The following is a 24,622-nucleotide window of genomic DNA, read 5'->3' as shown; positions in this document are numbered from 1 at the left end:
GTTGAACATTTTTACCAGTTTATCACTGAATTAAGGCCGGAATTTGAAACCACTAAATCGGCCCTACTTCCTTCTATTTTTGAAACTATTGAAGAGTTAACAATGGAAGAAAATCGTCTCCGGAAAGGTTCTTTAAAAATTGAAGATGATTTCGTTTTAGCTGTGTCTAGACCAGGGAATCATGTTCGATCATATAGGCCTCCTCACTTTAACCGACAAAATGGTGACTATGATAAGAAGAAAGTTATTTGTCATCACTGTCATGAACCGGGATACTAGAGGCCATAATGTCCCAAACTTAAGGAACTGAGAGAAAAAAGAGCAGCAATTGCTGGATCGGAGCCTAAAGATCAGAATGCACCAGTTTCCCTGGCCCAACTAATGGAGATTCTTTAGCCTCTCATCAAAGGTGCCTCTTCCTCATCTAAAGCTTTAATCGGCACAGCAGCCTCATCTTTTTCTGATTCAGGTAAAATTTCTTGGCTCCTTGACTCTAGTGCATCTTTTCATATGACCCCAAATAATCAAAGTCTATCCAAATATATTAAAAATAAAACAAGTGTGTCAAAGGTCTTTACTGCTGATGGGACTTCTCTTGAAATAGAAAGAATAGGAAATTTTGAAAAAATTTATAAAACAAAGAATTTTTCTATTCCAGAAATTAGACATCTTCCCAAAATTAAATTTAAATCTTTTATCTGTATCTCAAATTTCTGATTATGGGTGTAATATTTCTTTTTCTTCTCATGGTTGTTGGGTACAGGATCGTCAATCAGGCAAGCTGATTGGGGAAGGCCATAGAGAAGGAGGACTCTATTACATGGATTTTTTGGAAATGTCGAAGAAAGCTTTTTGTTATAATATTCAAAAAATAGAGTTGGAACTATGACATAAGAGACTTGGCCACCCACATATAGCCAAAATCCAACATTTTCCAAATCTAGGAAAATTTTGTAACTCTGAATCATTTGATTGTAAAGATTATATTCTTGACAAAATCAAAAGATTACCATTTCAGAACAAAACATTTTTCTCTTCAAGACCACTTGAATTAATACACTCGAATGTTTGGGGTCCTGCACCAGTAATTTCTAAAAGATGATTTGTTTACTATGTTATTTTTGTCGATGATTTCTCCCGACATACGTGGATTTACTTTCTCAAACATAAGTCTGAAGCATTTTTATACTTTCAAACTTTTTATAATATGGTTAAAAACAAGTTTCAAAATGATATTAATATTTTTCGCACAGATTCAGGGGGAGAGTTTTTATCCACAGATTTTCAAAATTATCTTAAATTGCATGGCATCACACATCAAAGATCTTGTCCTTATACACCTCAACAAAATGGACAGGCAGAACGAAAACATCGTCATATTATAGAAACCACTAGGACTTTATTAATAGCAAATCAAGTCCCGAAAGACTTTTGGGCAGAAGCTGCCTTAACTGCCACCTATCTTATTAATAAGATGTCATCTTCTTCGTTACAAAATATCACTCACATTGAAAAACTTATGAACATTTCTCCCTTCTTTGATTTTAGAAAATTAAAAGACGTCACTGAGTACTCCTTTTTGCTAGATCTAACATCAACATCTGATGAATATGACCTTGACTGTAACTTTGATGATGATCAAAGAATTATGAATCTTAATGTTGAAAATGAAGAAGTTCATAGAGATACTAGTATTCAATATTCCAGGCGACAAGAGTCTAATCCTCTATGTGCACTTGAAAAATATTCTAACATTCCAACTAGACAATCATCCCGAGTCTCAAGGCCTCCAAGAAAGTTTGTATCATACGAGTCTTTCTCACCCACATATAGGGCAATTATTGCATTAATTCACTCATATGAAAAACCATCCACATATTTTTAAGCAAAAAATGATATCAAATGGATAGAAACCATGAAAGTTGAATTAGATGCACTTGAAAAGGCTTCTACATGGAATATCCTCTAGGGAAGAAAACTATAGGATGTCGATGGGTGTATAAAATTAAAACCAAGAGTGATGGTACTCTTGAAAGATATAAAGCTCGTTTAGTAGCCAAAGGTTATGCCCAAGAATATGGGATTAATTATGAAGAAACCTTTGTTCCGGTGGCTAGTATGACAACTGTCCGAACCTTAATTGCCTTAGCTTTTATCAAAAAATGGTTTATTTTTCAAATGGATGTCAAAAATGCTTTTTTAAATGGAAAGCTAGTTGAAGTATACATGGAACCCCCTCCTGGTCTAAGTATTCCTAAGAGTAAAGTCCTTCGCTTAGAAAAAGCTCTTTATGGACTTAAACAAGCACCAAAAGTTTGGTATGATAGGTTTAGTCGTGTTATAATTGATATTGGTTTTCAATTCTTTTTAACTGACACTGCTTTGTTTATTAAGAATTCTGATGCAGGGATCATTGTGCTTCTTCTCTATATGAATGATATGATCATCACCGGAAGCGATAAACAGGGGGTTGAAACAATCAAAACACTTCTTAAATCTCATTTTGAAATGACTGATTTGGCTTGTTGAGATAGTTTTTAGGCATTGAAGTTGTTTATTCTCCTAGAGGATATTTATTATCTCAGACTAAATTTGCTTTTGATATTGTTTTCAGGTCTGGTATTATTGATGATAAGAAAGTTGACACTCCAGAAGTTGTTAATGTTAAAATGAAGATTGATGATAGAGAACTTCTTGCAGACCCTACTCCTTATAGACAGCTTGTCGGGGCACTTTTCTATCTATCCATTATCAGACCAGATATAGCACATGTTGTTCACACAGCAAGTCAATTTCAACATGCTCCTACTTCTGTTCATATGGGAGCAGTCATGCGTAGTATCAGATATATCAAGTCCTCTCTTTCACGAGGACTTTTCTTATCTTCCTCCACTTCTCTTGATTCAATTGCATATACTGATGTTGATTGGGGAGGTGATCCCAATAACAGACACTCAACTACTGGCGTTTGTGTCTTTTTAGGGAAATCATTGATCTCGTGGAGGTGTAAAAAACAGCAGAAGGTATCTCTCTTATCCACCGAAGTTGAATACAGAGCCATGGCAACCACGACCATGGAAGTAGTTTGGCTCCAACGAATGCTTGCTGACATGAGAGCTGAAGCAACAAAGGCTTCACAAATGTGTTGTGACAACAAAAGTGCGATCTACATTGTCAGTAACAGAACATTCCACGAACGCACCAAACACATCGAAATGGATTGTCACTACGTCAGAGAGGAATATCTACACGGGATAATTGATCTGCTATATCTCACTTCAGAATATCAGTTAGCAGACTTCTTTACAAAGCCTCTCGCTGCTCCCCGATTTCACTTTCTCTTAGACAAACTTTCGGTCATTGTATCGTAAGTTTGAGGGAGAGTGTTAAAATGTAAAACTGTACATATATAATAATATTATATTATTATATATATTATTATATATATTTTTATTTCTTTCTTTTCTGTAATTTTTTTCCTTTATTTTTTTTTTGTCTTTATGTCATCTAGTTAGTTTGAACTAGAATGACTGTTGCTAGTCAAGTCCTGTCCAGACTTAACTAGCAATAGAGTTGTTGGACTGACACAATCCAACAGCTCTTAATAGATTTGTTGGACTGACACAGTCCAACAGCTCTAAATAGAGTTGTAGGACTGTGTCCAACAGCTCTAAATAGAGTTGTTGGACTGTGTCCAACAGCTCTATTGAGTCCTCTTTCAGTTATGTATATAAAGGGGTGCAACCCCTCTTGTATTTCATTCCAATGCTTCTTAAGCAATTGTTTTTTCATATCAATAAAGAATACATTTTTATTTTTATTTTGTTTCCAATTATACCCTTTTTAAGGGTTATGCTTTAGTGTCATTCTTGACACTTGCCCTTGTGAATCTAAGCTCGTGTTTCGAAGATCCCCATTTCATTTCACATGCCGCTCCCTCGACCTCTATAGTTCAACCCACCATGTCTACGCTAGGCCTCTCAACCGAGTGGACGCTAGAGAGACACGACGATGCTCAACTACAGTGTGGTAGACGAAAAAAAATTGTACGACATAGGCCCAGTCGAAGAACTACTCTGCATTGAATTGTCCTGCGAACTCCGAAAGGTCTAGCTTCACCCCGTAGGTGGAGGGGTGCTCTCTGTTGACGAGTTTCCACCATTCCTACAGGATACTCGTTTAAGAAAGCATCGCCATCCAACATTGCTTCATCACCCTCTTCGCGGTACTGCTCACCTGGATGCTAGTGCTGACGAACTCCAACGGTGTGTGGTCGGTGCTCAGGTTGCGCCGGTCCCTGCTGAATTTGCATGGCGGCTGCTAAAAACTGCCTCGGTCTGGCTCGCTCGTGAATGGGAACCATCTGTGGCCGACGTTGAGGCACCGATATGACGAGGGGCCTGCTAAAGGTGGGAAGGTTGGTAGGGGCTTGGGCTCTAGGTGGGTAGGAACGGGATAATATGGGTTTAGGATATAGGTTGGGTTAGGGTAGGGGTAGTGAGTCGGGTATGGTACTGAGTTCTGGATCGGGGATGCGTTATGGGTCTGGTATGGGTATTGGGTTTGGTTAGTGTAGTATTGGGATGATTCACCCGATTTGATCTGGATCAGGTCAAGTCCTAAACTATTCGTCGGACCCAGAATAGGGTAGGTGGGATCATGGATCGAGTTGTGGTGTGAGAAGGCCTGGTTTGAACTCGATCCTTGATCCACAACAAGATGGGTCTGGTTTTGACACGGCTCAAATTCAAACTGGAGCTCCGTCCGGGTCTGATATGGGTTTGGGTCGGCATTGGATCCATTTTGGGGTTCAAAAGTAAAAGGTTGGATCTGGTTCGGGGCAACCCACAAACCGGACCCAACTGGGTAGGTCAGATAAGGAAGTTTGAGGCTTGGACCCGCTCTTTTCCACTTGCAGGATCGTTCCTCGCCTCTTGAGCCATGCCGCTGACGAAAGAGGAAGACTGGCGCTCTGATACCACTTTGATGCAGTGAGGAAGTCGAAAAATCCTTCACGTAAAGGATGCCGACTTGATGATCGTGATTGCAGCGAGGAAATGGTCGTTGTTCTGATGTTGGGCTGACGTTGATGTTGATTCTCCAATGCACGAACAGTTATGCAGCATCAAATAACTTAATGGAAATGCTGACGCAAGGAATCAGATCAATCGATTCGATCAATAGCTTATTAATGATTGAGAAAGGCTACACTGAATCAAGACAACGTAACTAGCAAGAAAAATGAAAAAACTGTTGTAACGACTGGCCAACAAGACAAATAACATAAATGCAGATATCTAAAAGGCTACTGCCAAAACTGACGTGAAACTGAAACAAGCAATGGGAATAAACAATAGGAAAGAAAGGAAGCAATGAAAAAAAAACAAAGGACTGTTGCAAAACTGAACGAAAAAAAAAGGCTCTCAATATGTTCTCTATCGCACGCAACCCTAGAATGGCCCTACTTAAAGGCTGCAAGTCGACCCGGGTCTCGAGTCCAGTCCTGGACCCGAGGCATCCTCATTCTGCAGATGGATTTGGGATGATCTGAGCCTTCCCTCATCTGGAGTAGGTGCGCAGGGTCACGTCCCTGCATCGGGTCACCTTACCTGCGATCAGATCTAGCTCCTGGGTCCAATCGTCCATCCCCTGCGGGTCGGGTTCCCTGGTCGTGCCTAGGTCACGCGGTACATGCCTCATCTGGTCCTGCTCTGCATCAGTATGCAAGTTGAAAAGAGCACTCTATGAATTGAAGCAGGCTTCTCGATCTTGGTTCGAGAGTTTTTCGCTAGAGATACAAAAGTATGGTTTCTCTCGGTCTCTTCTATATCACTCATTATTCATCTATAAAGAACGAGATGTCACTACTCTTCTATTAATATACGTAGATGACATTATTATCACAGGAAATTGTAAAGACCATATTGAGGAAGTAAAGAAGTTATTAAATCAGAGATTCAAAATGAAAGATTTGAGAGATCTACGCTATTTTCTTGAAGTAAAAGTTGATAAGATGTGTGATACACTTACTCTTTCTCAACACAAATACACGATGGATATTCTTAGTAAGGCAGGCATGAAAGACTGTAAGCCATTGGCAACTCCAAGCATCATCCATAAGAAACTGAGTTCTGAAGAAGGGGACTTATATGGGGATCCCACTAGGTAACGTAGCATAGTTGGCATGCTGCAATACCTGACTTTTACTAGACCTGACATAGTGTATTCAGTTAATCAGGTATCCCAATTTATGCACCAACCTCATATACCGCACATGGAGGCAGTTAAGCGGATACTACAGTACCTGAAGGGGACCGGTTGGTGATGGATTGGTGTACAGGAAAAGCGAATCAAATCAAGGTGCACATGAAATTATTATTTATGCTGATGTTGATTGGGCGGGTGATCCAATTGAACGAAGATCAATGTCTGGTTATTGTGGTTTTATTGGATCGAACATGATCTCTTGGAGTAATAGAAAGCAAAAGGCCATTGCTAGGTCAAGTACAGAGACTGAATACAGGTCGATGGCTACTGTCACTGCTGAGGCTACATGGATAAGACATATCCTAGCGGAGATGGGAGAACCAATTGCACGATCACTACTATTGTGTGACAATCAAAGTACTATTTGTGAAAATCTCTACAAAAAGAGATTGTGTGTAACACCACAATACAAGAAATACAAAGAGTGCACAAAGGCACAAAGGAGAACACCCACAAGTGCATGGATACACATGCACAAAAGCATGAAACAAAATGAACTTCAATTCATAAGTTCCCAAGAGGGGCTTTACAAAAGCATTGATATTGCATATGCTCTCACAAAAAAAGATATGTTTACAAGGGCCACTAAGGCCTATTTATAATGCAAAAAGAAGCCACAGGGTGCAGCTCAATATGACTGTTGGAGCTGCACCCAACGGTCACATTTGTGACTGTTGGGGCAGCTCCAACAGCTATATGGAGTTGTCCCTTTCATAAGGGTCAAAAAGAAAAAAAAGTGTAAAAAGAAAAAGGTGTAAAAGGCAAAAGTAAATAAAAAAAGAAAAAGTAAAAATGTGCCCATTAGGGTGGCTGACACCTATTGAGTAAAAAGACTGAAATACCCCTGATGGGTATTTCAGTTTACAGTTAAAAGAGACATAATAATTTAACATTCCCCCTCAAACTTAGGGTGTCACGACCGAAAGTTTGCCAAGAAGGAAGTTAAATCTTGGAGAACACAGTGCCTTGGTGAAGAAGTCTGTCAGTTGATATTCTGATGTTACATAAGGAAGGTCAATGGTTTTTCTTAAATATTCTTCACGAACATAGTGGCAGTCCATCTCGATATGCTTCGTGCGCTCATGAAATGTGTGAATTTTGGCAATATAGATTGCACTTTTATTATCACAACATAATTTTGTGGGCCCTTGAACTTGAATATTCATATCTTCCATGGTAGTAGATGTCATGGCTCTATACTCAGCTTCGGTGGATGAAAGCGATATTTTTTGCTGCTTCTTGCATCTCCAAGAGATTAATGATTTACCTAAAAAAATACATAAACCAGTGGTGGAGTGACGGTTATTTGTGTCACCTCCCCAATCAGAGTCAGTATAAGCAATTAAACTTAATTCAGACGTAGAAGATAGAAATACTCTCTTGTTTACTGTACCCTTTATGTATCTGATGATACGAAGGATGACGCTCATATGGACTGTAGTAGGTGCATGTTTAAATTGACTAGCAACATGTACTGCATGAGAAATATCAGGCCTGGTAATGCTGAGATACGTTAGGGATCCAACCAGTTGCCGGTAAGGTGTGGGATCTTTTAGGAGAATCTCATCATCAATCTTCATCTTTGAACCTACTATTTCAGGAGTGATTTCTGATCTATCAAGAATCTCACAAACAAGTTTAGTTTGAGACAAAAAATAGCCTCTCTGAGAATAGGCAACCTCAATTCCCAAAAAATATGTCAAAAATCCTAAGTCTGACATTTCAAATCTTGAAGTCAAAATAGATTTAATGCTCTTGATTCCTTTGATATCATCACCTGTTATTAACATATCATCAACATATAACAATAATATAACAATCCCTGCATCAGATTTCTTAACAAACAATGCAGTGTCAGTATAGCATAAAGTGAAACCATTTTCAGTCATTACATTGTTAAACCTATCGTGCCAAGCCTTGGGTGCTTGTTTCAGTCCATAAAGAGCTTTAGGAAGACGAAGAACTTTATTTTTAGGGATTTTCATACCAGGTGGAGCATCCATGTAAACTTCTTCATTAAGATCTTCATTTAAAAAGGCATTTTTGACATCCATTTGGTAAATATTCCATTTTCGAATTGAAACAATGGTGATAAGACATCTTACAGTAACCATACGAGCTACTGGAGCAAATGTCTCTTCATAGTCAATCTCATATTCTTGACTGTACCCTTTAGCTACAAGACGAGCCTTATACCTTTCAAGAGAATCATCACTCTTAGTCTTGACCTTGAACACCCATCGACATCCTATAGTTTTCTTGCCATTGGGAAGAGATTGAAATTCCTAAGTGTTAGCTTTCTTAAGAGCTTTGAGTTCACTCTTCATGGCTTCTCTCCATTCAGTACATTGTTTGGCTTCAACAAAAATTTTTGGTTCAAAATAAGAGTGAATGGCACTCAAACAAGCTCGATATTTAGGAGAGAAAGAATCAAAAGATACGAATCTAGAGGGAGTCCTTCTAGTTCTTTCACTTCTCCTAGGATGAGAATCATGAGTGGAAATAGTCTCACTAGGTTCACTATATAGTTCAATAGCACTCCTAAAGGTGCTTCTATCTCTATGAGAATAAGTGATGGGTTCTCTAGATACATTTTCTTCTTGAGGGGTAGAAGGGTTAGAGTTATTGTTGATCACAACCATTTCATTTTCACTATTATATGTTGATTCATCATCACTAGAGATATCATCATCCTTAGATAAAAGGACAAAAAGAAAGGAGTAATCGGCATTTTCTAAATGAGATTCATTTTTTTCAAAACCACTATCATTTTCCAAAAAAGTTACATTCCTTGAAACATATAATTTATCATTCTTAGAGTCATAACATCAAAAACTTTTTGAGTTTCCGAATAGCCAAGGAAAGCACAAGGAATGGCTTTTGGTGAGAGTTTATCATTTTTATCGATAAGAACAAAGCACTTACAACCAAAAACTCTCAACCTATTATAATCGGGTTCTTTTTCATATAGAATTTCAAAGGGAGAAATTTTATCTAAATTTTTGGATGGAAGTCGGTTGATAAGATAGACGGAAGCAAGAGCCGCTTCGGCCCAAAAATTTTTAGGAATATTTTGGGAAATGAGAAGGGTTCTAGTGGTTTCAATGATATGCCTATGCTTTCTTTCGGCAAAACCATTTTGTTGTGGGGTCTTAGGACACGATCTTTGATGGACAATGCCACAATCCTCAAGATATTTCTTAAACTCATTAGAAAGATATTCACCTCCGGAATCGGTCCTAAATATCTTTAAATTACTACTAAATTGATTTTTGATCATCATATGATATGTTTTAAAACATGAAAAAACTTCATGCTTATATTTGAGAAAATATATCCAACAATATCGTGAGAAATCATCCACAAAAATCACATAGTAAGCAAAACCACCTTTGGATATGATAGGTGCCGGTCCCCAAACATCCGAGTGAATAATTTCAAAAGGTTTAGTACTAAACATAGTTCTTGGTTCAAAAGGTATACTTCTCATTTTTCCAAGAATACAATCATTACAAGAGAAAGTATTTTTACAAAGATCTTTAACAAAATGTAGATAGGATAACTTGGTAATATTGGGATGACCAAGTCTCTTGTGCCAAACATTTATGTCTTTATGTTGGGCCACACTACAAAAGGTGTTTTTAGGAATTTGAAGAAAGTCCACATAGTACAAGTCTCCTTTCCTAGAGCCTTCCCCAATCAATCTCCCGGATCGGTGATCCTGTATTAAACATTTATTAGATGAGAATTGAATGTTACACCCAAGGTCCGTGAGTTGAGAAACAGAAAGCAAGTTTAAATTTAATTTTGGTATAAGTCTAATTTTTGGAATAAAGAAGTTTTGGGTTTTAAAATTTCCAATTCTCTTAATTTCGAGAGAAGTACCATCCGCGGTCGAAACAAAAGAAGGTGACACATTTTTAGAATACTCGGAAAGAGATGAAATGTTTGGGGTCATATGAAAGGATGCACCCGAATCTAAGAGCCAAGAAGTTTTACCTGGAGGAGGAGAGGTGGATACGGCGGCACCGGAAATAGCTCCCTTTAGAAGAGGTTGAAGAGCCTCCACAATTTGATTGAGAGATAGAGCTTCTTTTGAAGATTCCTCTTTGGATGGTTAAGATGTAGTTGCCATTGCTAGAAGTTTCTTCCATTTTGGGCAAACCGGTTTGATATGACCCGGTTCTTTGCAAAAGTGACACGAGATTTTGCTATAATCTCTTCTTCCTCCTTGATTACCTTGATTTTGATTCTTAAAATGAGGGGGTCTATATGTTCTTAAATTGTTACCGGGTCTAGAAACGGCATTAACACCATCACATTCTTCTTGATTTGTGGACATTGCAAGCACACTAGGATTTTGCTTGCTAATGCTCATACGGGTTTCCTCTCCACTTAATTTAGTTAAGACATCTTCAAGAGAGGGAAAGGTAAAAAAGGATAGGAGAGAAGATCTTATTTACTCAAACTCGGGCCTTAGCCCATTCAAAAAATTGAAGAATCGGTCTTCTTCTAATTGCTTATGACGAAGCTATATGGCTTCTCCACTCCACTTGGGTTCAAGCATGGCAAGCTCATCCCAAATTGAAGAGAGTTCCGCAAAATACTCTCTTATAGACATATCAACTTGAACAAGAGTTAACGCTCTCTTTTGAAGATAATACTTATGGGACAAGTCCCTAGAAGTATACATCTTCTCAAGATACTCCAACGCTTGAGAAGCCTTTTTAAATTTTATAATGTTGGCATTAATCCTTGTCTCAACGGAAGAGAAAATCCAAGACAAGATCTTGAAATTCTTCATTTCTCATTCCTCATGTTTCCTACTATATTCCTCAAGAACATTAGTTCTTTCATCTCCCTCAAGGATTTTGATTTCCCCTTCTTTAACCAAAGTAATTTTAGGCTCTGGTTCCGAAATCGAGCCTTGAATGTAACCCCAAAGCCCTTTCACTTTGATGTGAGCTTCCATATTTCCGGCCCACACGTGATAATTTGAGCCATTTAGCTTGAAACCAAGAGAAAAATGGGAGTCTTTCTCACCCATTAGAGAGGAAAGAAGAAAGAAAAGAATACGTACCACAATAAGATTTTAAATCTTTCTAGTTGTAGTAATCTTCTAAAATATTGAATGAAGTAGAGTCTCCACTCCAATCACCAAAAAGTTGAAGGCACGTTTTCCGAGGCACTTGATATTGAGAAGAATCACACCAATTTCTTTCTCCAAACAACCTTGCTTTGATACCATGTGAAAATCTCTACAAAAAGAGATTGTGTGTAACACCACAATACAAGAAATACAAAAAGTGCACAAAGGCACAAAGGAGAACACTCACAAGTGCATGGATACACATGCACAAAAGCATGAAACAAAATAAACTTCAATTCATAAGTTCCCAAGAGGGGCTTTACAAAAGCATTGATATTGCATATGCTCTCACAAAAAAAGATATGTTTACAAGGGCCACTAAGGCCTATTTATAATGCAAAAAGAAGCCACAGGGTGCAGCTCAATATGACTGTTGGAGCTGCACCCAACGGTCACATTTGTGACTGTTGGGGCAGCTCCAACAGCTATATGGAGTTGTCCCTTTTACAACAGTCAAAAAGAAAAAAAGTGTAAAAAGAAAAAGGTGTAAAAGGCAAAAGTAAATAAAAAAAGAAAAAGTAAAAATGTGCCCATTAGGGTGGTTGACACCTATTGAGTAAAAAGATTGAAATACCCCTGATGGGTATTTCAGTTTACAGTTAAAAGAGACATAATATTTTAACACTATTAATGTCTTTTAATCCCATTTATCATCGTCGAGCAAAGCATATTGAGATAGACCAGCATTTTATCAGGAAGAAGGTTGAGGAAAAAGAAATTAAACCTGCTTTTGTGCGAACTGAAGAGCAAGTTGCAGATATATTCACCAAAGGGCTGACAAAGGACATATTCTGGATGCTGAAAAGCAAGTTATTCATGGTCCAGGACCATGTACAACTTGAGGGAGGCTGAAAAGAAGTCATTACTGGGTCTTGGATCCAAGTCAGGTTTGCACAGAACCAGACCCGACTTATGTTTCGGATCCGATTTTTATACCAGATCAGATCAGGATCCAAATGTAAAATGTTGTATTTCTCCTTCTTATAAGAGGGTATTTTTGTTCCCTAAAAATTGTATTAGTTCTATACTTATAACCTAATACTATGGAAAACACGCTGAGATTTTCAGACATGAAATCCTGCAGCCCTTTCCTTCTGTATTGTTCTTCTTTCTTCTTGTGCAGGTGAACATGGAGGTCATCACATTTTAACACATGGAACCAAAAGATTTATAGGAGCGACAGTCATCCTTTTTCTACACAGTTTGAGAATTCAAGAGATAGAACATAATATTGGGCAGCATATTAATAACTGTAAATGACACTGCACACAAAGGGGAACAATGCATGTTTAGTAGGTGCTTATTGACGTCCTGTGTCAAGCCCGACATGATAACAATCTGAGATTAGGATGGAGAGAATGAGTCGCCTAGAAACAATAGCTAGCAAGAAAGAAGGGAAAAAATGACCCAACAAGATGATTTTATATTTGATGATTATCTATTTCATCCACCCAGGTGAGTGAAAACACCATAATATAAACTGTAATATGCAGATTAGTCTACTGTTTAACTTCTACAGAACCACATAAAATTCAATGGTAAGAATAAGAAAAGAAAATAGAACATAGAAGTAAAACTTTAAAATTATGAATCTTGAATTTGGGATAACAATGGACACCTAAAATTGGAAGGAAAAGATATAGAAGAGACAACAAAGTTGAACTATTAACAGACTATGAATACTAACTCTTATGAAATGTGAAATAAGAAAAAACAAATTGGAAATCTAGGATTGAGCTAAAAGATGTGTCTTCAAAGTTTTTTCTTATTTCACATCCTTACCATAATGAAAAATATGTTACTTTTGGAGTGAAAATACAAGTTTATTGCCTCAAAATATAGAATTCCTTCTATATTAATCCCTTAACAACTTCTTGCTGTACAGGTCATATCCAAGTTCTTGTTAGATAATAGCATCTCTTGCATCAAGTTAAACATCAAATCCAGAGGAGTCATATTACCAGGAGACAGTCTCAATTGCTGCATTAATAACAGGAAAGCCACATGTTTTCCACAAAACATATCTAATAATATGAAACAACCTAAAGGAAGACTTTTGAATTGTAGCTCATTATAATTCAATTCGTAAAAGAAAAATGATGTTACAGAAAAAAGCACCAGAAAATTATGCTTCATAATAGAAAAGAGTGCACCATGAATCAGTTAATTTTGAGATAAGAAATATAATGGAGGCCTTAGGCAGGAAATGAGGAAGAAGAAGAACATCAACCTTTAGCTTGGGTTCATGAACGGTTAAGCAAGAATTGTCAGACACAGTAACAATATCCTCCTCTTTTCTAGCTATCTCCTTCTTGTTCAAAGGCCTTTTTCGAACCTGGCACACATGATAGCATATATACCGGAGTTAAAATGGATAAACAGATTCTATATATTTTTCAAAATATTTAAGGGAGATAGAAAGATGATGCAATAAATGTGGAATGGGTTTGTCCTCATCATCAAGGGTAAGCTGGGCACTTTATGGAAGCCAAACACCTTAAATTCTTTTGTGGCTAATCAACAAAATAAATAAACCAATAGAAAAAGAGAGAAATGAATATATGTAAATACATACATCCATATATGTGTGTGTGTGTGTGTGTTGTCAGGTTGTTAATACGTTAAACCCAGTCCTTTAATTTTTATTTTTATTTGCATACTTTGTGCAACAAGATCTTTATAGCTTGTTTAGGAAAAGAAGAAAACATATCTTGGATTGTGCCATTGCAATGGGCAAACAGGTATTTCAAGAGCTTCAAAAATCAACACCCAAAATGCATCTAAATTTCATGATTAGAAGTTCAGAAATTTTATACCAAAGCAGCTCAATCCAATCCAAAGTGTGTTTCCCGCAAAAAAAGGCTATGTTGAATGCTTCTATGGTGTCAGATTGAGCAAATAAAGCTTTCACTTATGATTTTTCACTAGATAGTTAAGTATTAATTATATGACCAAATATTATTCCTCTATATGCTGCCCAAGGCCAGGGTACAGCTGGCCATGAATTGAATGGATTTAACCATCTTTGGCCTTGCACGACACTTTTCTGAGGAAGAGGGAAATGTTTTCACTAAATCTTTGCTGTTAATCTTTTGACTCACTAACAATCAAAAAATTTCAGGTACCTAATATATGGTATGCCAGAAACACAGAAAAAAAAAAGTTAGGAACCAAAAAAAAACTTTAGGTTGAATCTCTCCCGATTTAAACACATTCACCTGAATTCTGATAGCTATTGTTTCAGTCAGCCATTGAGATTAAATCCACAACCCTTGACAGGATAATCAAGAGATAGGAAAACAAGCAGATCATTTTGAATATGATCAATAGTTCAATACCATACCACGACTTTAATCTTCGCAACGCTGCTCTCCTTAGCATTGTTATCTTTTTCATTGCTTGATACTTTAAAAGAAGCATCAGGCTGTCCCTTTTGTGGCTTGCTAACCACCGGGTCAAAATCATTGTCATATTCCCTTGTGACAGCAGGCATGAAAGGTGATGACTCAAAAGGCTCAGATAGTACATGCTGCAAACATGAAGAAACAATGTTATGAACACCTAGCGTTTTCAAGGAAATAAGACCCCTCGAGTTTTAGTTACCAAAGCATCTCATGCAACTAATCAACCCAAAAGTTCAATCCTTACAAATTATGGCCCTGATCATCTAACCACCTCTCACCATTATCACCAGAATAAATTTAATGAAATAAACCATGACAAAAGAATTTCAGATTGAAAGCTAATATTATTAAAAAATATTTTATTCACTTACTGACCACCATAAAACAAAATCCAAATGGCAGCAACTGAATGGAAGTAAAGTACAAGAAAAAAGAAAACATCAATTTATCATTGCTAGCAATCACCAAATTAGACTGAATCACACAACTAATCCTTTAATCATCCTAATTTACTTACTGCTTCGCCATCCAAGCAGAGATGTCAGAAAGCACCTAAACAAGGTAAGGAAATAGAACCAACAGACAGACTCTTTCTCTTACCATGGTTCAAGCCTTCAAGGTAACCAATAATTAAGAATCTATTTAGTCATATCCAGTGTTGTGAAAAGTGTTGAGGCGTAGCGAGGCGCTCCACCAAAAACCGAGGTGAGGTGCAAGCCTCAAAAAAAATTTTTGAAAACTTTTAAAAAATTATAAAAAAATATCTAAAAATACAAATAAATAAAGAAATGCTTTATTGATGAAATAATAACCAATAAGAAATAGAAAATCTCAAATAAGTACTAAAAAATATGAGATTAACATATAAAAGTAACTAAAAACTGATTATATAATTGGAAAATATCTGAGATTAACCAAAAAAAGTTAAAATATACTAAGAAACTTATTACATAACTGAAATAACTGGAAAATATATGAGATTAATGTTAAAATATATGTATTAATACATATATATATATGTATTTCATCAAATGCACCATAATACCCGATAGGGGTATTATGGTCATTTCACATAATACCCGATAGGGGTATTTATTTTTCTTCTTTTCTTTTTTGTATTTCTTTTATTTTATTTTTTACTTTTTATTTTTCTTTTTTGAAGCTACATAGGGGGGGGGCACCATAGAGTCGTTGGGGCCCCCAACGGTCACAAATGTGACCGTTGGGGTTCCCAACGACTCTATTGGGAGCCCCCTTGTGGTCCCTTAAAGTGTATAAATAGGGGCTTTCCCCCCTTGTGTATGTAATGCTTTTGTGAGCTCCTCTTTAATAAAAAGAGTGTTTATTTGATGTGTGTAGCTTTGTTACAAGGCCTTTTGTATTATCCCTTAGTGGATTTCTTCTTTGTGCCTTTGTGCTAAGTCCATTGTTGGACATTGTGAATGCATTTGCATTCTTTATTCTTCCGCACACTTCATTACATGGTATCAGAGCCATCAGATTCTTCCAAGGTGAAATCTTGTCTCTCTTTCCACTTGTCCATATTCTCTTATTGAAGCAATGGAGATCAAGATCGACCTATCATTCAAGCTCAATGAAAAAAATTACATGATATGGGCATCCGCAATAGAAAATAATCTCAAAGAAAATAAGCTTTAGGGTTATGTAATGGGGATCGTTCCGGAACCTCAACTTAAGCTCACAAAGATGGAAGGAAGTCAAGAAAAAACTCTTGAGGGAGATGCTCGACTCAAAGCAATAAAAGACCATCAACGACAAATGAAAGATTGGGAGAACAACCATGCAAAAATCCTAGCATGGTTTATGAATAATGTTGAACTAAAGGTATGTGCCAATATTGCAAAATTTCGTCGAGCCAATGCAGTTTGGTTTTTTATGAAGGGTATGTATACCCAAAAAGATCTTGCAAGAGCATATTTCTTGCAAGAGAAAGTTAAAACTACAAAACAAGGGGATCTGAGCATCCAAGACTACTATAGTGTTCTAAACCCTTTCTGGGATGAATTGGCTTTTTTAGAGCCTAAATGGGTGGCTATGGAGGATGTTGGGCTTAGACAAAAACAAATAGAACAAAATAGATTATTTCAATTTTTATTTGGGCTTCGTCCCGAATTTGAATAAGTGAGATCCTCACTCCTTCATAGATCCACTCTTCCTCCATTAGAGGATGTCATTGCCAAAATTACTAAAGAAGAAACTCGGCATGGCATGAGTAAAAGCATGGATGAAGTTCTTGTCGTATCTAAACCTGGCAATCATGTTAAAACAGACAAGCCACCTCATTTTGGAAAACAAGGGAATGGTGGAAGCAAGACGATTATATGTTATCATTGTTATGAGCGGGACATATCAAACCCGCATGCCGAAAATTAAATGGGACCTTCAAGCCTAAGATGGCTTCCGTTGAGGAATCCTCCACTAAAGAAGATAAAGGCAAAAACGGGGAACTCAAGGACACTCTTGGTCAAATATCCATGGCTCTCCAACAAATCTTAAAGGCAACTTCCTCCACCTCCGGTGCCGCCATTACCTCTTCATCACCTCCCGTCACATATTATTGGATTTTAGATTCCGAAGTTTCTTTTCACATGACTCCCCATGAAAATGCTTTAACCAACGTATGCACTAATTCAAAAATATCTTGTGTCTCTACGGCCGATGAAACTTTTCTCAAAATAAATGGAATTGAAACTCTAGATCCTAAAAAATTTCAAAAAAAAATTGTTCCAAAAGTAAGAATAGTTCATAAACTAAATCTGAACATTTTTTCTGTTTCCCAAATTGTCGACCATGGATGTAAAATATCTATCTCATCTCAAGGGTGCTTTGTGCAGGATCTCCAGTCCGGGAAGCGGAATGGGCAAGGCCATAGAATAAGAGATCTTTACTGCATGGATCATTTGACACTCCCGACAAATTCTTTCTGTACTTATGTCCAAGATAAAAGTATTGAAACTTGGCATAAAAGACTTGGACATCCAAGTTATTCTAAAATGTATCTTTTTCCTTTTGGAAATAAGTTTTGTAAAGAAAAAAATATTGTGAACACCCCAAATTTTTCAAAATCTTTTAAATATTCCCTTCTTGCCCCTAAATTCATTTTTGAGCAATTGAGCCACTTTTAAATCTAAAGTCCAGTTCATTTCTCAAGTTTTACTGAAATTAAATTCATTTTATATGTTTAAATTGATTTCGGATCTGGATCCATTGTCCAGATCCAAATCTGAGTCTCATTGTCCAACTTTTAAATTAAAATTACAGAAAATACCAAAAATAGTTTTTCAATAGCTCGGCCAGTCCGTCCGACATCCATGTGGATCCGTCACATTGTATTTCTCAATTCGAGTGTCAAAACTCGAACATCTTCTTAAAACCTGGGTCCAAACCCATTCTTCTGAAGAAATTTCCCTGAAATAGTCTGAAATTCTCAGAAAAATACTTTTGTAAATATTTCTCAGAAAAATACAAAAAAAATAGTGTTTAACCTTTGTTTTCTCGTAAAATCTTAGATTTTCATTCCAAAAATACAAAAAAAATAAAAATATTGAGAAAAGAACAAAAAAAATCAGAAATAAATGAAGGAAATTTCAAAAATGGTTTTTGGAAACCCGTTTTTGGAAAAAAACTTTTTAAAGAAGCCCCTTTTGTGAAAAACTTTATTTTTGTTTAAGAGTCCAGTTAGGGTTTTGAAAACCCTAACTCTCGCCTTCTCCCTCTTTCACCCTTGAACCTCCATGGTCGATGGCCCCTCTCCATAGCCTTCCGGAAGCACCCATGTGCCTCCAACCACTTCTCGAAGCCTCCAGCCACCCATCGCCAACAGCTCCATCTTCAGCCTCTCATCTCCCAACCGAATCCTCCTCCTCTCCCTTTAAGAGAAGCACGCATGGGCCTCTTCTCCCCATCCGTTCTCACCCCAGCACCCTCCTTCTTTCCCCACTACCGCTTCTTCACCACCGCACCCCTCTTCTCTGTACACGATCCGTTTTTCACCCCTCCACTTGCTTTTATTTCCCGATCTTCTTCCTTTCTTCTGGATCGAACCGCTTCTTCACCTCCGCATTGCATCTTCTTCACCTTCAGCAATCCAGCCTTCTCTCACACCAATCTTGCAAAGCCACGCTGAAGGGAATCGACTCTCCTTGCAACGTTGAAGGAAGCTAATCCCTGCAACCATCAGGAGTTCAATCGGCTCCAGTAATCCTGCAGCAAAGGGGAAAGGGAAATCGACCCTCCCTGCAGCAATAAGGCAGGAGCAATACATCTTCCCCCTCAATCAAGGCATTCGCCACGGTAAGGATTTCTGTCTTTTCCTTCTTTCTTTCTGTTTCACAAATTTCTGAGTAAGCCTCTTTGTAGCATTGAACTACATATGGTAGAATCAACTTACAAATGGCAATATTAATAGGAATGTTCTCATTCCGACATTTTTTTTTTTAGTTTGGTTTGCTGTTTTGTTTTACTGGAATTTTTCTTTTACTCGTTTATCTGTATCTTTCCCCTGTGGTATATAATCAACACCGATTTCCTTGCATCATCGTTCACTCTGATTTTGATTTTGTTGTAGCAGCGTGACTGCACCTACTCATTACATTTCATAGCAACACGCTATGTTCATTGGATTTCATCAGCAACATGTTTTGATTCTGCAAATCATTGTTTCCTGTTCCTGTGTTTGTTATCTTTCATGTAAGGTAGATACCTATTTCTCTCTGTATTTTCGATCTCTATTTGCCTTTGTTGATTTCCTGTCATTGTTGATATTCATCCATGATTTGCCATTTTCTTATATAGAACATCACCGACTGAGACAACCAAAAGTTCATTCCTATATCGCGATGTTCATTTCTTTGAATTTCATGGCTACTTTTACACAACACTCACTATTTAGCATACGCCCCTTCGTGCCATTCTTCATTCTGCATATTAATTTTCTTTCTTTCTTCAGTATCATAGTCTAGGTTCATATCTAAAATTACATTCACATCTGCATATCTCGAGACATTGCATCTTCTGCACATTTCACCCTGTATCCATCTACTTAAAAGCCTTAGCTCCTTAAGGTTTTTCTGTGGAAACAAGAATCCCCACTAATGACTGAAATTTGCGTTATGCTGGACCTGTCCAGTAACCATCCATACCTTCATCTACTGTGCCTGCATCTTCATTATACCCCTTTGCAATCCAAAACTGACCTGCATTCAAGGCACAATGATGTGGAAAAAAAAGAAGGAAAGATATAGCTACTGCTTTCACTCTCCTGAAACAGGTGGGCACGCGAGGTTTCGTTTCACAGAGGTATGTGGGAAATCGGTTGCAAAAACAACAATCCATCGCAATCCATTTTTCGTTAATGATTCACTCATTATTTCATTAAGTACTGAAAGAGGAATCTCCCGATTTGCTAAATGCAAACTTTGAATCATTATGAAGATATCAGAAAGTGTGATATAAGGCCAATTCATGAGTGGTCATTTTTGCAGGAAATTTATTCATTGATTAACCTTGTGTTGCTGAATATGATGAATTTCTTATCTGTGCAATGGGACAAGATTAGGTCCTTAGTTTACCACTCCACCTGCTACTCATATCAGGGTTATTGCAAAACCCAGAGTATGGCGTGTTGAAGGGATGTTCCATTTGGAGTACGTATAGGGAAGGGCAATAATCTTACTTAATTCTATGTGGGTCGTCCAGCTGGGAATTGAGTTAGGACTGTAGAAATCATTTTAATCAGAATTTAAGGTTGAAATAGCTATTGCATGGGGTCAGTTAACCCCAGTTTCGAGTTTAATATATTTCAGTCTCCAACTTTGGGTTCTCATAAAATCTTATTAAATTCTCTCTCACTGTATATTAGCATTATTGAAATTTCTACATTTTTTATTTAAGATTAGCTGTTATCATTGCTCTAACATCTGTATATGTTGTTTTCATCATCTATTTTTCTGCAACACTGTCACATTCTCACCTCCCTCATCTGTATACACTCATTCACCGCATACTTAAGCATTTTTTTTCACCAACTGTATATGCACATCTCCACTTCGTTTCTGCACTTAAAGTCTCCATTTGCACACACCACCTTCCACAGCCTGTACTTACATACCATCAGTCCACCTCTCCTTTTGTACTGTTACAAGTTGACATATAGGACTCGCAGGTTTGATGAACACGTGATTTGAAGTTCTTAACTGAAGAAATCTTAAATTCATGCTGCATAGTGTTTCTTTATCTAATCTGCTGTGATATGTCCAGGTTATGTGTGGGCTTTCTGTTATTTGTTGAAAAATGTGAAATTGCTAGTTATATGGTCGGTTGCTTGACGTAGGTGGGAACAATTTTAGAATCGTGACTGATCTTTGAAATCTGCATGACTATCATAATTTTGGATGCTTCTTTTTCATCAAGGCCAAACAAGCATTACTAATGAGGAGGTACTAGGTACATAATAAAAATATAGAGAAACAAAGCATAAATGAGCTGTGAACTGTGTCTAGACTCTTAGGATTTGTAGAGGTCATGCTTTGTGTTTTCAAAGTCCTCGGATTATTATTATTATTATTTTTTATTGCATTTCACCATGTATATCCCCATTGCCCTGTTATATCCACTGCAATTTCTGGTGCTTCAACAGCACAGCAGCCATAAAGCTACTGTAGCCCTCCATGCCTCGTAACCTGCTGCTTCCCATTATTCCACCATTTTTACATAATACACACCCTCCATTATTACATTTATTTCATTTTATATGTGGTCCTTGTGCATTTACTAGATACCTGTATTTTCATAATCCCATAGCCACATTGCACTTGTTGTAGGGTCCAATCTCAGTCCCTCTTCGCAGCCACAAAGGTGCTAAATATCACTACAGTTTTATCATTTTTTCAGCAGGGCTAGGTGTTGTTGTAATCATCATTAGTGTCTATAGCTATCTTTTGTAAAATATAGCAATCCCCTAGATTGTTGTAACTCAGGTCAGTAGAGCGTTATAAAACACCTTCACTACCTTCTTCATTTACTGGCATCCATATATACAACACCTGTGTGGGCTCACAATACCCCCCCCTGCAATACTTTGAAATACCCCGCATTCACCATCTTCTTAGCAATCCAAATGCAGTTGTAGATTCCCCGTGTCTACACCCTTTTCTCACTAAATTTGGTATACATAGCACTTTTCACTTGGTTTAATTATTATAGGAATATATATATATATATGCATGTATATATGTGCATAGGTACGTATCGTTTTCATCTTTCTACATTTTAGATCTTCAAAGTCTTGGCACATGAGCATTTTTTTCATTAACCTCTGTATGATATATATGCAATGTTCTTCCATTTTCATACTAATCGAGTATTTTGCAGGGGCTATGTGGAAAATATCATTACTTGGAGTTGTAAACTCAATTTTACATGTTGTAATAAGTTAGGATTAAATGAGAATTTACATTTTAGCTTTTAGATAGAATGAATGAGCATTGTAAATATCATGAATTACTTGTTTTTCATGCATTTTGCCTTTATTTCTCAAATTCTCACAAATGGCAACACGAATGGCACGTGTACCATTTCATAAGAGATAAATTAATCCTAAGTTGATGATTTACATCAACGACCATAGTCCGGATGTAAACAAAACTTAGTATTTTTATCTTTTATAAAATAACACTGGATCCACACTGGATTCTTTTCAAAAATCATCATATTTTTTTTTAATATTTATTTCTTTTATTAGAGTTTAACTTAAAATTGGCTCGAAATATATACCAATGGTCATAATCAGGGTATATTGAGAATTAATTTCATTTTAAACTCTATAAAAGCACAAAAATATGTTTTACTCTTCACCTGAATTTAAATATAGATTATTATATAATACATTCAATGACCATAGTCAAGGATGTATTATATTTTCAATCTTATTTCAATTCATGCAAAGAATGAAATACGATTTTCAAAATCCAATTTCAAAATTTAAAATTCATTCATCATTTAGGATAGAACTCCATCATATTTTCAAAAATTCCTTTTTCAAAACTCCAAGTGATGTAAAAATCTTCTTCAATCAATCCTCACTTCTTATAAAATCCAAATTCATTCTTTCATTTTCAAATTCTATTTCATTTTTTCAATCTCAAAGTTCAAATTAACTTTGAGATTTCAAATTCATTTTATATTCAAAATTCAAAAGTTCCAAATTCATTTTACATTCAAAACTCCAATCAAATTCAAAATTCAATTTTACTTTGAGATTCTTGATTCATCTTCTAAATTCCAAAAATTCAAGACTTCAAATTCAAAAGTCCAATTTGACTTGGAAATTCATTTATATATTCAGAGTTCAAAATCTCAAATCAAAATTCCAAGTCCAAAGTTAGATCTTAATTCCAACTTGGATCCAGATTTCCAAGTATAAACTCCACTTTTTGGATCTCAGACTTAAGATCCAAAATCCATCTTAAGATCCAGAGTTCAACTCTATCTTGGATCTCAGATTTAAGATCCAAATTTCATTTAGGATCCAGAATCCAATTTTATCTCGGATCTCATATTTCAGATCCAAGATCCATTCTAGGATCCAGATCCCAATTCTACTTTAGATCTCAGACTTCATATCCAAATCTATTTTAGGATCCAGAACTCAATTCTATTTTTGGATCTCAGACTTCAGGTTCAAATCCATGTTAGGATCCAGAACCCAGCTCCACCTTTGGATCTCAGATTTCAGATCCAAACCCATTTTAGGATCCAGAATTCAAATTTCATCTTGGATCTCAGATCCAAAATCCATTTCAAATTTCGGATCCAATTCAGATTTCAGATTCAAAGATCCAGACTTTGAATTCAAATTCCATCTTGAAATCCAGATTTCAAATCAAGTTCTATTTTAATTCCAACTTTCAAATCCAATTCCATTATATTTTCAAAGTTCAAATCCAAAATCAACTTTCAGACCTCATCTGAACTTCATAAATCTATTTCTATCTTTTACCATTTGGATTTCTCAAATCCATCCTGATTTCAAATCTTAAATTCAATTCCATTTCAAGTTTATCTCTTCTCCTAAATCTAAATTCAAAGTCCATTTCTGACTTTGAAACTTCATTTTCAAAGCTTCAAATCATTCTTTCTCAAAATCAAGATTTATTCTTCAAACTCTGATTTACTTCAAAGACTTAGAATTTCTCTGATCTATCTCAAGTTCTAAGTTAGATTCAACCATTTCTTCACTCCACTATCAAAGTTCATCTCAGACCACTTGGAAATTTTTCAAAACATCTTTCAAAAGAGCATACATCCTTGCATTGCACAAACATGATTTTTTGTGCATTTTTGACTTACAATAAATTCTTAGATAATATTTAGGCAAAGCAAAAGGCATAAATTCGATCCTTGGTTCGATTACCCCTGGTAAAGGCGCCAGGAACGGTCGAACCTCGTACCGACGAGCGAATCCCGTCTTTCCATTTTCCCGCAAATATTTTCAAAACGGAGGCTAGTTATTTTCTAAATATTTTCAAATCAAGGTCAAGTGAAACCCCGCAAAAGAGTTTCTCTCCTCTTTTCTTTCTTTTCTTTTCTCTTCTCTCTTTCTTTTCTTTCTTTTATTTCTCTCCCTTCAAAAAGGAGGAAATAGAGGTTAGAAAAGGAAAAGAGAAGGAAGAGAGAGAAACCACAAGTGAGGAAAAATTTTGCGATGATCACAAATATCAATTGCAAAGATTGCATTTTTGGAAAAATGAAGTCTATTCCATTTACTACAATAACCTTTATT

The 24,622-nt window shown here is 36.5% G+C and overlaps 1 protein-coding gene across 1 annotated transcript in view; it reads right to left on the bottom strand.

Moving 5' to 3' along the window:
- LOC149846215 (kinesin-like protein KIN-13A) overlaps positions 1 to 24,622 on the bottom strand; it is a 68,748-nt gene that overhangs the window by 32,110 nt on the left and 12,016 nt on the right. Inside the window, exons 4-5 of the mRNA XM_089996254.1 lie at positions 14,760 to 14,945; positions 13,647 to 13,751 (exon numbers count right to left, since the gene is read on the bottom strand). Coding sequence (XP_089852380.1) covers positions 13,647 to 13,751; positions 14,760 to 14,945 — 291 coding nt within the window. The remainder of the gene's footprint in view (positions 1 to 13,646; positions 13,752 to 14,759; positions 14,946 to 24,622) is intronic.

This window comes from Nuphar pumila, chromosome 2, assembly GCF_984573655.1.
Source record: "Nuphar pumila chromosome 2, dmNupPumi1.hap1.1, whole genome shotgun sequence".
Lineage (NCBI taxonomy): Eukaryota > Viridiplantae > Streptophyta > Magnoliopsida > Nymphaeales > Nymphaeaceae > Nuphar > Nuphar pumila.
The sequence above is the reverse complement of the archived record's forward strand: the minus strand, read 5'-3'. Positions and strand labels throughout refer to the sequence as shown.